We start from the raw sequence: 14,809 nt of genomic DNA, 5'->3' as shown, positions 1-14,809 counted from the left end.
AAATTAATATCTGTGTGCATAAATCTTGAATTAATTTCTAATACAGACTGTATGCGTACATTGAGATGTGATTTCATGGCCAAGCCAGGAAACCCCTTCCTTGTCTTCATTTCAAAAGATGGTTTTCTGGAGAATCTTCATCTGTAGAATGTTGAGCATGACAATGAAATGCATACCTTCTAGGTGATTAAAATTAAAGCACTCAGCTCAAAGGAATAAAATACTTTTTTTAGCATCTATTGAAAAAAATTGTTTAAAAAGCCTGTTCCATTACTCTTAGGGCAAATCTGTGTCTAAAAAAATTAAGATCATATTTCATTTTTTTTAACTTATCAGGGATTTCATTTCTCTAAAGCCATGTTCCTTTAAACTATTAGTAAAATGTCTAGCTTCTAGAGGAGATAAATAATAGTTTCAAAATGATGAACACTGGCATCTTTTCCCCTCTGATTAAGATAAATCAAAGAATCTCATAAATCTGGGTGCATTATGATAGTTGAAATGTTAAAGTGTCATTACCTGGGAGAGGGGGCAAGATGGCGGAGAAGTAAGGAGCTCCGTACTTGCACTCGCGCCCATACATCACACAGAAAAGATCTGAAGCCATTGGAAACCTTACAAAACCTGAGAGATTGGGAGACAAAGGACGCAGAATCCACTGAGAGAGCCTTCTAACGTGAGTGCGAACCGGGGAAGATAAAATCGGGCCGGGATCGGAGACTCCAGGGTGGGAGACGATCCCCCTCTACCCTCTACGGGGAGTGAGAGGGGAAAAGGAGAGAGTCCGAAACAGAAAAACCTCCGCTCGGGGGAGAAAAACCTCCCCTCGGTGCATAGAAAGACCGTACTTGCCAATACCTGCACACCAGGTCCCCTCACGCCAACTGGTCCTGGGGGGAGCTGAGCACACAAACTGCTTCTTTGTGCTGGTTCCTTGAGGCAGGACTTCAGAGTGGTGGCGCGCCTGCCGCCATTGTAGCTCCCGGGCGGCTGGGGACCCTGAAAGAGCCGCGCGGACACCGGGCGTCCGCGCTCCTGGCTGGCTGGGACTCCAGAGGGAAGGCAGAGAACTAAAAACTGGATTATTAGCCTGTGAGTTCGTGTTTCGGGTGACGAGCCATAGAGGGACCCGGTTTTCCTCACTCCAGCGGAATCGGGCTCAGCGCACCCGGCAGGCAAGCCCCCGCCCATGCGCGCCAGCCTGACCCAGAGAAGGAAGCAGCGATTCTGACTCCGCCCCCAGAGCTCGGCAGGGAGCCTGGAATCGCCCGAGGGGGTTGCCTGGGACGCTGTGTATAAGGCAACTTCAGCGGGGCGCGCGGACTGGGATTTGGAGATTGGAACTGGCCTGGGTTGAAGAGTGCAACCAACTTCGGCTGCGCCCCCGGTACTGGGAGTTGACACGCCCAAAAGAGCGAGGTGGTTCAAGAGGGACTGGAGCACCTNTTAACTGAGCTGTAGGGTGGCTAGGTTTTTTTTTTTTTAGCATAAAATTGACATCCAGGGGAAATCCCCAGCTTTCCCACTCTATTTGTATCATATATGCATTGAAACATCGAAAGAATGTATAAGCTATCCCAATTATGTGAAGGAAGCCCCTGTGATGTGTTATTTCCTTATAAATATTTGCAAATATTTGTAACTCCATGAGTTACAAAGTGCCTAAGTGGTGAAAATACATTGATTAATGTAAATCTTTGACTAGGAAATCCTGGGTGGCTCAGTGGGTTAAGCGTCTGGCTCTTGATTTCGGCTCAGGTCATGATCTCTTAGTTCCTGAGTTCGAGCCCTGCGTCAAGCCCTGTGTTGACAGCGCAGATCCTGCTTGGGATTCTCTCTCCCTGTCTCTCTGCTCCTCCCCTTTGTGCTTTTTCTCTCTCTGTCTCTCAAAATACATAAACTTAAAGAACTGTTTTTTAAAAAAGTAGATAATTGGCTAATTGAAGTTGTCTGCCACTAAAAGCGTGTCTTACATCAATATATATCACGGGTACCATGTAACCTGGGGCTGCCTCACCCCTCTGTTTAGTCATCAGGGTGTTCTGCACCAACGGAACCCCATTTACCCCATCTTGTATATTCTGGCTGGGATAAAGCTGTCAGACCCAATGCCTTCCTTAGGGAAAGCCCTTTTCACTACTACTATTCATGGCTTAGTTTATCCATCCTCTCCCCTCACCTGGCAACCACTTTGTTTCACCTATTTTTAATCTCTTAATTGTCACTTGCCCAGTAATTGAAGAAAATCTGTATCACCAAGGCTCTCTCTGTTCTTCTGTCTCTCTGCTCCCTCTTTTTTCTCTATTTCCTTTTCCCCCATCTTTCCTCTTTGATTCAGCTAAAAATTGACTCAACTGTCACAACATGATAGTTATACAAGGGTTAACTTTCTTATAAAACAGTCTTGTTTCCTTGGGTTGAAGTGCCTACCAATAGGGAAAAAGTGTGATTTTATACTATTGTGTTGTAGGCACACATGATTTTGGTTACATTTAGGATTATGTGGGGTTTTGTGAGCCTTACTGGAAACCTAATAACCAGATCTAAAGTTGTGAAGGGAAACATGTTTCATTCATACATTATCGCAGGTGTACAATTTTACCAGTGGTTGGATAAAGTAGTGCCAACTTTATAGTGAATACCAAGTGGAAATATTAAGTAGGAAACTTGGCCACAGGAAGATTGTTCTGCAAAAAATATGTTAGAGGGCACAAAAGTAAGGGCCAATTAACATATGATCATTAATATAATAAACCTTAAAAAGTCATCCATGTGTGCAATCAGGAAACATTTTGTCACATCCGTTGTTGGCGAGATACTGTGCAAGGCTCCAGGGGTAATATGGTGGCTATACGTTATGCTATTTTGTCACTCATGATGATGAATGTAATTATAGACTGTGTCTAAAAGTGCCTAGCTTTGTGCCTGGTATACAGGAATCATGAAATAAACATGAATAGACTCTAAAAATTCTTTACAAAGTAAAAGTGAGAAATAATGTAAAAAGAACTCAACTGTGCAAATATCATGGAAATATCATAGTGCAGACATTTAAAAGGCAAGAGATGGAACTGGCAAAGCTGTTCTTGTCACATCAGGTCTTTTTATGTTTGTGGAAGGATGTGAGTTGACCTGTAACATGTTCTTATTTCTGTAGTAAAAAATACAATAAAACCTTGGATTGCAAACTTGTTCTGTGAGTGTTCCACAAAATAAGCAAACATTTCTAATAAATTTTAACTTGATAAACGAGCAATGTCTTGCAATATGAGTGGTATGTGATGCACCTATGGACAGTCCTTTGCTTTTCCATACAAGAGTAAGCTTAGGAATGCTTTGCTTTTTCTAGGTCTGGCTGCCTGCAGATATAGACCCTTTCCTCTGCTGTCTTATTGCCAGTTACATTAAATATATTCTATGACAAGAGTTTATTAATACTGTCAACATCCATGCGAGTGTATACAATGGCCCCCATGCAGAAAAAGACTCCATTGAGCCAGTAGATAGCAGTGATTCTGTTAGTGGTAGTGAAAGTCGTCCTGCACAATAACTCTCCTCTCTCTTGTGTCCCTCATACCAGCCATGAAGGTTTTCAAAGGTAAGTGCAGGTTAATTTGTTCATTTTCTCTGTATTTTGTATTTCTTTGTTATTTTATATGATATTGCAGTATTGTAATCATTTTTATATGAATATTTTGGGTTGTGGAACAAATCATCTGAGTTTTCATTCTTTTTTTTTTAAAGTTCTTAGAGCCTTATTTTATAATTTGCTTAAGAAAAAGTGAAGCAAATTGGTAAAACAATGTTCTAGAGCGACAAGAAAATTCTAAAAGTAGTCTCTTAAAATACATGTTTAGGTGAAAATTTTGGATAGCATCATAAAAGCATTTATTTACTATCCCCAATGTAAATGATGGTTTGGACTATTGTTCAGCAAATATCCACACCCTTCCCCCACTACCATGGGCAGAGTGTCCTTCCCAATCCTTTGACCACACACATTGCTTTGCTCAATGGAACATTAGTGATGCAAGGAGGGGCTTGAAAAGTGAGCAGTTGCTCTTGTTCTCCCGTGCTCCTGCGTTTCTCCATAAATAGAATATGCCTCAGGTTTACCTGTCCAACGAGAGTGCAAGACTCATGGTGCAGGTCTGATCTCAATCTCAATGTGGAGCAGATCCGCTGACATCAGCCAGCCCGCAGATGCATGAGCTGACCTACACTGAGTTTTGGGTGATTTGTTATGGTGCATTATTGCAACTATTATGATAACCAAAGTTATGGGGGGGGGGGTGGATCTTGTTCCAAATGAACTTTAGGCAAATCTATTTTGCAATTAGAATATCTATCAGCAAACATCTCATTTAAATATTAGAGATTTTATAAAATATATTACCTTTGGAAGTGAAGAGCCGCATCCTCTTCAGCTGCCTATAATCTGTGGGCAACCCCTGCTAGATGGTACCCAGCAGCATCGCATTGCCCCAGCTTCCCTGAAAGCCCATCTCACAGGATGGTTTCTAAAAGCTAACATGAAAGAGACTGGAAAAATATTCAGCCCTGACTTGTGGAGGGGCCCTAACACTTAAATTTGTTTCCCTGAAAATGAATGTTGTTTCGACATGCATATTTTAAAAGGACAGAAGACCCCAAACCTTTGACAGTTTTAGGTTCAAGCTTTGGCTTATCTGGCAGGCTGATTCTTTGTTGTGCCAGACAGCTAGGATTCATGGTTCACAGGTGGAAGCCTCAATCATTTAAGCAAAATGTTGGCTCTTTCAGACAAGGAAAATGCAAAATGTTGGCTCTTTCAGACAAGGAATGTTGCATTAGGGCATCTAATAGAGAGGGAATCCTAGCCTCAAAATGAGGCCTCCTAGTGAAGACAGGAAGGACCCCGCCCCCTGGCTTCAGTGCCTTCTTGCCATTCCATATTTGAGCAACAGGAAGTATGGGAGAACTTTCTAGATACTCTTACCCTCAGAGAAGCAATCTGAAAGCTGTTCTAGTTCCTTTTTTTTTTTCCCTAAGCAAATAAGACCAGCCATTATACCTTTTTTCAGTTTGGGATGGAAATAGATTTTTGCTTAATTTATTCAATGAAATTGAATAAAATACACTTACCATTTATTTTGCCTTGCAAAATTTCTCTTAATATCATTTCATGAACAGAAAAAAAAGAGAGATTCAATGAATCTATCATTTTGTCATAAAATTGTTACATGTTGCCTGAAAAGTGAGTCTACAGCAGTTCCTTTCTTTGTAAAAAGGTAAAAATGCTAATTCAGTGTCAAAAATAGCATATACTGGACTTCACTCATTTGTTAGTTTGATTTTAAAGCTGATGAAATTATTAGGATACCATGTAATTATTTCTGCAGTATTTTTAACAAATGTAAATAAATAGCTTAGATGGTTACTGTGTAAATGCTCTTCCCCAGGGGAATTCTTTCCACTGTATTGTGATTTCATTCTTACCGACTGAAAGAACAACTTGCAGTCCCTGTTGCTAGGTCTTGACCCATTAAATCTAAAAATCAGAATCTGTATCTTCATAAAATTAAAATTGAAAAGCAGAATGTTTTAGTCTTTACTTCTCAAAAAAAGGAACAATTACCTTGAAATCAACCCAGTTCAACACTTAAATATTAAAATGTTTGTCCCAACTCGTCCATGATTTTTTTTTTTTAACCAGTGTCCTCTTCATCACTTAAGAATAACTTGCATATATTGCAAACTTCATTATTATTTTTTCCTTAGCAAGTGTAGCGACTAGGGGGGTAGGGGAAAACCAAGATAAAAGGTTTTGTTCCAGATGGTTTCATTTAGCATAACTTCAACTTTCAAATTACAGGACCATAGATGAATGTCCTACTTCTTTGTTAAAAGTACTTGACTACTTTGTGGGATGTTTTGTGCCAATTCTTTACTGAATTATCCTGGTCACCGTTGCTAGGAAACACCGCAGGCTTCCTGCAGCTGAAAAAAAGGGAAGGTTATCGGAAACAATTCGGTATTATTAGCATTTGACTAGGAAGGTTTGGGTAGGTTGTTTTTTTTTTTTTTTAACCGTGTAACTTAGCATTTCCCTCCTTTTTTAGGGAATGTCATTGTCTATGGGAATACAATTGACACTTACACCACAGTGGAGACGCTCTTAAACATTGGTGTGAGAGGCGCCTACATCCACCTGGTGCAGCCCCCGCCCACCTCCACAATCACCTGCATCAACAACTACTCTGTGGAAAGCGCAGTGGAGGATGCACTCAGAGCAGCGGGGGTTGCCATTTACCGTGATGCGCTCCTGGCTCAGTGGAACGACGGCCAGTTCCCAGACCCCATCCGCAGCGCCTGCTTCACCACGCCCACCAAGCCTTTCCGACTCCAGTGCTCCGTAAGTAGGTCCCTGTAAATTTCACTCACCACCTCCAGAGAGCCTTCACCTGCCACAGACTTGGGGTCTGAGAGATGGCAGGTGGGGGATTTATAGCTACAGGTTTTGGATTTTGCTTTTTAATGGGGCAGATGATCTATTGCTGAGGTACAAGCCACCCCCAAACTCAGTGGGTAAAATAGCAATGATTTATTATTATTAGTCTCTCTTCCAGTCCTGGGATTTGAAGAGGCCCAGCTGGGCAGCTCTTACTTGAGGTCTCTTACGTGGCTGATGTCATTCTGGGGCTGGAACTAGAGTCAAGTTCAACCCTAAGTCTGGCTTTTGATGTTAGATCATCTTAAGCTATGATTTTGTCCAGAACACTTCATCTTGGAAGAGTGGCTTGATTCTAAGACTGAGTGCGAGAGAAAGGGAAGGGAGGGGAATTAGGCCCTGCCTCTTCAAGGAAGGAGTGTCAAAAGTTCAAAGAGTGCTAACATGGACTAAGAACTCACCATGTCCCAGGCACCATGCTGCATGCTTGCAGTATAGTCCATCACCTGGTTACAACAGCTCTGTAAGGTGAAGCATGCCCATTTTACAGATGAGAACACTAACTCCAAGTCAGTGGTATGCTGGACTCCCAACCAAGGTCAGAGGGCCCCAAAGTCTATTCTGCTGTTAACTTTCTAAGACTCTGGAAACAGCAATACTGGGTTTCTCTCCCATGGACTAGAGACTTAAAAGACCTCTCTCTCCTATCTATCTATCTTTTGAGAGAATAACTTTTCTCTTAGGTTGTGTAATAGCTTGACCTACAACCTGTGTCCTCCGATTTGCCAGTTCAGGAGATTAGCAGAAGACAGAGGGCAAGGAGAGAGGAAAGGGGCCAATAAATACAATAGAGAAGCAAGAGACCCCTTACAAAGGGGAGGCTGAGTACAGTGTGAATATGGAGGATGTGATCAGTTGTGGTAAGGAATGTCAGCAACATTTAGTGGGCAAACTGGTTGGGGGAAGCCTGTGAGGGGTCATTGCAATCCCTTACCTGAGAGTAGGCAGTGGTCAGCCTAAGTCAGGGCTTCTGACCCAAGTACCCCTAAAAGTAAATGATGGTGACCTCATCCCACTGCCCCCCTCACCCTCACGTCTGGACAGGATCTCAAAGCACAAAAGAGATTTCTCTGGAATCCTTCATTTTATCCTGATAATCTATGGAAATGTTGCATTCTGCTCCTTAATACATTCATTTATTTATACATTCCACAGATTTTCATTGAACACCTGCTAAGTCTTAGGCTCTGTCCTAAGTGTGAGGGACAGCAATGAAAAAGACAGAAAAAGTTTGCAATATCTATTTAAGAATCAAAATGTTTTCCCCAAATTTTCTCCCCAAAATGATGATTGTGGAAGATATGCCATGTTTATCCTGGGGAACCACTGGAGGTAAACACATACCCTGCTTAGGAAGCAGGGATATAAGAAAACCTGCCCAAATAAGCAACAGAATATAGGTTCTCTAGCAGCCCCCTCCACCCTTTATTTCCCTATTGAGATCAAAATTGAAATCGTGGCAAAGATGCTTTGCAAATACTCTCAACTGCCTTGTTCCAACACACTTCCTGCTGAAACTTCATCCTAAAGCAATCTGAGTCTGCAAATAATATTTTCCAGCACTAGTTGCTTACTGACCTTCATCTGTTTGACCAACAAAAGGTACTGGCAGAAGATTAGAAATAGGAAGAAGGAAGAAGTCAGGGCATTTCTCTCCTCCACTGTCAACTTTGAGTAGCATCGCTGTCAGGCATTAGGAAACTTGATGGGGATGAATACATTCATTATTTTGACTGCGGTCACAGTGTTGTGGGTTGAACTACATCCCCCCAGAAAGATATGGTCTTGATCCTCAGTACCTTTGAATGTGACCTTATTTGGTAATAGGATCTTTAAAGATGTTATCAACTGGAGAGAAGGTCATGGTGGATCTGAGAGGTTCCTAAATATAATGATTGGTGCCCATCTATAGAGAGAAGGATTTGATTCAGAGGAGACACTTGGGGAAAGAGGCCATATGATAGTAGAGGCCAAGATTGAATTGATGGCAGCTACTAGTCATGGAGCAGAAAGGATCCCTGGTAACTGCCTGAAGCTCGGAAGAAACCAGGAAGGAGTCCTCCCTAGAGCTTCAGGAGGAAGCACAGTCATGACAACACCATGACTTCAGACATCTCATTCCCAGAACTGGGAGAGAATAAATTTCTGTTGTTTTAATCCACCCAGTTTGCAGTACTTTGTTACAGCAGGATGGGAAAACCAAACAAAAACAGATGGTATCAAACTCAGAGCACCTGCTAAAACTAAAATTTTTTTAACTGGAATCATACATTATGTACTAGTTTGTATTCAGCTTCTTTCACTCAGCATAATGGTATTGAGAGTCGTCCATATTGTTCCATTTATCAGTAGTTCATTCCTTTTTATCGCTGAGTGATATTCCATTGTATGACTCTATAACATTTGGTTAATTTATTCAATTGCTGTGCACATTCCTGTACATAAACATCTTTGGGTAGACATATTTTCACTTCTCTTAGCTATCCACCCAAAGAATGGCTAGATCATATGGTCAGTGAATGTTTAGCTTTTAAAGAAGCTATAATACTGCCTTCTAAAGTAGCCCTATCTTTTCATATTTCTACCAGCAGTGTATGAGGGTATCAATTGTTCCATAGTTTCTGCTAGCATGCAGTATTATCAGTCTTTCTAATTTTAGCCATTCTATTGAGTATGACATGATGTATCATTGTGTTTTTAATTTGGGATTTTCTGATGATTAATGATGTTGGGCATCTTCTCGTGTTCTTATTGACCATTGGTATATCTCCCTTTGTGCAGGATTCTGAGCTATTATAAAAGACTTTGTAAAAGTTTGTTTTCCCATTGATCACTGCTTGCATGTACATCAATAATCTTTTACATTCTAGTTAGAGTTAATATTATACCATCACATAAAATATAAAAACCTTGCAACTGTATGGGTACCTTCTCACCACTTTCTGGGCACCCTTTTCTGTTACACTTGTCATGGGTATTATATCTATATACATTGAAAAACCAACAAAAGGAGCACCTGGGTGGCTCAGTTGGTTAAGCATCCGACTTCGGCTCAGGTCATGATCTCGCAGTTCGTGGGTTCGAGCCCCACGTCGGGTGTTGTGCTGTGCTAACAGCTAGCTCAGAGCCTGGAGCCTGTTTCAGATTCTGTGTCTCCCTGTCTCTCTGACCCTCCCCTGTTCATGCTATCTGTCTCTCAGAAATAAAAATAGATTAAAAAAAAAGAAAAACCAAGAAAATTAGAATTTTTGTTTTAAAGTCACACGTATTTTAAAGAAACTTAGGAAGAAAAATAGGCTTTTATATTTACCCCTATATTTTCCAATTTTATTGCTGTCTTCATTTCTGAAGATCCAGATTTCCATCCAGTATACTTCCCTTTTACTCTGAACAACTTCCTGAAGCACACACAATTGCAGGTCTGCTGGCAATGGATTCTTTAGTTTTCCTCTATCTGAAAACGCCCATCTCACAGTATAGTTACTAAAATCTAATATGAGAGAGATCGGAAAAATAGTCAACACTGATTTGTTTGGATATCTCCACTGGATATAGGATCATGGCCTAGAACATTGGGGTTTTTTCTTGTTGTTTTCCTTTCAATGCTTTGAAGATGTTTTTTCCATTGTCTTCTGACATCCATGAGTTTTGATTTTAAAAACCTGTCATCACTCAAACCATTGTTTCCCTGTATGTAGTATGTCATTTTCCCCTGGATGCTTCCAAGATTTTTTCTTTATCTTCAGTTTCCAGCAGTTTGATGCTGTGAGGGTTCTGTGTTTATTTTGTATCAAAGCATGTTTTTTCTTGAATTTATCTTGTTTGGAGTTCATTCACTGAGTATCTTGAATCTATACACTTATTACTTTCACTAAATTTTGGCAAAGTCTTGGCCACTCCTTCTTGCCTCCTTCTCTCCTCTCCTCTCCTCCTGGGTCTCCAGTCACACATTTGTTAGACTTTCTCTTGCCTCATGGGCCCTATTCATTTGTTTCAATCTCTTTGTTTCTTCTCTCTGTTCTTCACACTGTGTAATTGCTACTGATGTGACTTCAAGTTCACTGACTCTTTCCTCTACCATGTTTATTCTTCTGTTAGTGTATAAAGTGACTATGGTCCATCCTTTGTCAAAAGCCACCAAAATAAGAAAATTACCCTCTTGCTGGTCATTGTCCCAAGTTTTTACTGTGCTGCACCATCTATCTACTTTTAAATGATCATCAGAATCCTTGGGTAATAGTTTTTGTACTTTGACCATAGTTTGTAGTTGTATCAGTGAGAGGATTAATCTGAGGGGATTACAGTGTTACACTAGACACAGAACTCTCAGGGAGTTGGATTTTTGGACTCACATCAACACCTTGCTTCCTTCTGCCAGGTGGTAGTGCCTCCTGGGTGCCTACCAGATGGTCCAGCCTCCAGCCGGGTTTCTCCCTTTTCTACACAGCCTTCATTATAATCTGAAATCCTCTGCCTGTCAGTGTGATGATTTTGTTGATGTCCATCTCTCCAATTAGATTATAAACTCCATGTTTATCTTCTTCACCAAGATATTTTATGAATGCATAATGAATGAGGTTTATCAGATCACTGACTCCCGATCTGTTAACCAGAGTTTTTCATTCCATAATCAGAATTATAAATATAAGCAATCTTAAATATTTATTCAACAACTTCAATGTGGCCAGATATTTCTACTTCATATTTTTATCCAGTATGCAATGTTAAGTTGACATTACAAAAATGCATGTTAATGCATTGTGTTAATATTTGCATATTGAGTTTTCAGTCTGGTTCACAAACTCCTATGAAACACTTCAAGTATAACAAAATTGTGAATGACTACACCAAAAAATATAAAACAATAATACTACTGTAGTGCTAGTACTCTTTAAAACCTGGAAAAATAAGAAATAATATATTTAATCTGCTACTCAATTAAAAGTAGATTTAATGAGGAAAAAGCTGAGTAGGTAGAATAACTTTTGTGAGGATGCTGAAGGGGGCTTCTGAATATTTTCAGGGTCTCAAGAGTTTGATGGTACTTTTTTGTGTATGATTTCAGTTCAAATCAATGGCTTTCCATATTTTTATATGAGTGGGAGATCTATTTTTATAATGATGGGAACAGAGTGGAGGAGAGAAAGAAGAGTAGAGAGACAAAAAGATCCAGAGTCAGAGATTCAGAGAAATGGATTTTCCTGTGGTCACTAAGAATTATAAGACAGAATGAATTCTAAAGAGACTTGATGCTGCCTGGGATAAGAGTAACTGGGATAGGTTAGATAGCTGAGTGAAGAAACAAGGAAAGGGGCAAAGGCCCTGGTGGCTCCCTGAGGGAGAACAAAGGATATCATACAGATGATGGATATGAGTCTGACACCGTCCAACAGAACTGATGGAAATTATCTATATCTTTGTTGTCCAGTATGGCAGCCACTAGCCACCTATAGCTTTTGGGCATTTGAAATAGGTACTACAATTGAGAATCTGAATTTTTTTTTAATTTTAACTAATTCAGATTTAAATGTGTATAGTCACATGTGACTAGTGGCTACTGCAGGATCATTCATCATTAATGCCCCATTCATGGGCAAAGGGAAGGGATATGGAAGGGAAGTATCCCTGGCCCCAAAGAGCTCATTTCTGTACCTAATGAGGCAAGTGAAGTGCATAAAGCCGACATGTGAAGAAAGCAGGAAGTATGATGTCCATCACAATGATGAGGATCCATGTCATATGTTCATTTTTTAGCATTCTTTTGATAAGAGGGCAAATTTTATTTATGTTAAGATAAAAACAACTAAACTTACTATTTCAATGACAACCGAAGACTTAAAAGCAACTAACTTGGACTGCTGTAATGACTTTCAACATCACTATGGAAGAAGATATCCAGATAAGCATGAGAGAGTATTGAAATTTGGGCAGAGAATGGGGGGAACCTACAGGTCACATCTAAGGAGCATGCAGAGGTGTTTTGGCCCCTCTGGAGCACAGTGCCTGTCATAGGGTAGGTACCCTGCAAATACTTACCGAATTACTCTCTTCCATGCCAGGGAAAGAAGGAACAAGGCAGGATCCCAGACCTGGTAGATACTGAGGCTGATGAGGCTCTCATTCTCTGGGGCATCCTTCAGGGATGGGCTTTCTGGTGTAACAGGGCAGGAATGAGGCAATCTGAAGACTTAAGACTGGATTGGGGTGACCTCATGAAGGAACTTGGAAAGACCTAAGTGTCAGACACAAGAAGAAGCAAATAGGAGGAGGCTGAGATAGAGCTATTCAAAATGTAGGTGAATGAGGGGGAAGTGGTGTCTCTATGGATGTAAACCATTTTACAGGGGAAAAAATCACTTTTCTGATAGATAATGCCATCACTTGGCATCCTTCTCTCCATTGGCTGTCTAGATTGGGTGATTACAAAAAAAAGTGACATTAGGTATCTTAATTTGTTCTTCATACCAAAGACAGGTGCTCCTGTCTGTCTGTCTCTCTCTTTCTATACACACACACACACACACACACACACACACACACACGACACCATTATGACATTTTCATAGATTTAGTGTTATTGTTTTGTATGCCCCCAATGATAAGGTGCTCTGGAGACTATTCACACTCTTGACAATGTAAAATGAAGAGTGATGACTGAGTAATAATGTGAGTGTTTGCTCTGTAGATGTTCTTTAGCTTCTGTGAGAAGAATGTGGATTATGAAACATTTAAAGCACTCAATGATGCATGTCTTGTCTATGACGGTCGACTTGTGATTGATACTAACTTCCACACCAACGACATAGCCATCAGAGCTGCTGGCTCCCTCACCAAATTCTCCAATAAATATTACTCAGATGAGTGGACTCACATCAACTTTAATTCCAAAGAAATTGGCTTCCAGTTAGCAGCAGCCATGCTCAATCTCTTTGACCCAACCCTTGAGCCTGTGACTGAACCACCGGCTGATCTTGATCGACTCATTCCCATGTACAAGGGAGCCAAGATCCAAGGTTTGTAGTGGGCCACCTTCTTCCCTCTGATGAGACCACCTGTTGGATCTGGGTCAGTACTTAGGGCAGCTCTCCATGTTTCTCTTAGGCCTGGTGAGGAGGCTCCTCTGTCCCTCAGTGGGTTTGCACAGAGATGGGGAAGGCTCAGTCTAATTTTTAAGCATTTATTATGGACCTGGCATTTTTATTGTGGTCCTTTTTATTTTGAGCATGTATTATGGACCTCATTATAACTGTGGTCCCCATTTTACAGGTAAGGAAATTGAGACTGTGAATAATCAATAACTTGCCCAAAAGTCACTCACAACTGGTTAGTTGTGACATCTTGCCACACCTTCATTCTCACTATAAGCTCAGAGATAAGGAGACCCTTCCAAGTCTCCTTGGATATGAGCCTTGGCCTCTTATCTGGATGGATAAATGAAACCATTCACAATTGTAAAATAGATCACTTTCATCCCCTAAGCCATATTGACCCCTGAGGAGATCATCATATGAGTAATACAGTATTTATGTTTAGGAGATAAGAGATACCTTTGAAAATAGTGTATTTGAATGTTGTGGACCTTCTACCACAAAAATGCACATATTTACAGAACAGTGTGTTCATTTCCAGGAGTTTGATGGACCCACCTCTAAAGCCATCCATGGACCCTAATCCAGTAAATAGAACATGAGATAAAGAGACAAAGTTCTACATTCCAGTCCTTGTTGTTCTTTGCCTAATTTAATGGATTCTGATAATTTCTGCTTCTCATTTTGGATGAGAACTTAGGAAAGGTGGTGGCCATGGGAAAGGAAGAGAAGGGATGAGTGTCAGAGACCAGAGCTAGATCAAGCTCATATTTATGGGACAAGCTAGAAATAGTTAAGAATTTCTTAATGATAATTTTCTAAACTATTGAACAAGAACTTTATTGGTTTTGCTTAATAACATCCACTTTAATATTTTGAGTGTACACTGAAAGAGTGACAAGGAATGGGAATACCACTGCAACATTTAAGGCCTCTCTAGGTCTTGGTCTGGCTTCATCAGGCATAGGTTAGAGTACCAAGGGTTATGGGCAATCACAGGATACGCAGGAGCAACTTGACACATCTTCCTGGAGCATTGGTGGCTATATTATGGGGTATAATGGCACATTCACATTGACTTTTTAAATAAAGTCAATCTCCGGGAATTTCTTACTAATAGTCGTACTCTAGTGGGATACTTTGAGTAGCATACACCATGGTAGGCATCTCTGTTTATCCTATGATACAAATATATAAACTCTATCACTACTGTTTTAGCAACTAAACTAAA

General features: G+C 40.5%; 1 protein-coding gene across 1 annotated transcript in view; it reads left to right on the top strand.

Moving 5' to 3' along the window:
- Positions 1 to 14,809, top strand: part of CFAP61 (cilia and flagella associated protein 61) — a 273,021-nt gene that overhangs the window by 202,530 nt on the left and 55,682 nt on the right. Inside the window, exons 21-22 of the mRNA XM_077750174.1 lie at positions 6,102 to 6,394; positions 13,176 to 13,503. Coding sequence (XP_077606300.1) covers positions 6,102 to 6,394; positions 13,176 to 13,503 — 621 coding nt within the window. The remainder of the gene's footprint in view (positions 1 to 6,101; positions 6,395 to 13,175; positions 13,504 to 14,809) is intronic.

The sequence above is a fragment of the Crocuta crocuta genome, unplaced genomic scaffold, assembly GCF_008692635.1.
Source record: "Crocuta crocuta isolate KB4526 unplaced genomic scaffold, BGI_CrCroc_1.0 scaffold209, whole genome shotgun sequence".
In the NCBI taxonomy this organism is placed as follows: domain Eukaryota; kingdom Metazoa; phylum Chordata; class Mammalia; order Carnivora; family Hyaenidae; genus Crocuta; species Crocuta crocuta.
The sequence above is the reverse complement of the archived record's forward strand: the minus strand, read 5'-3'. Positions and strand labels throughout refer to the sequence as shown.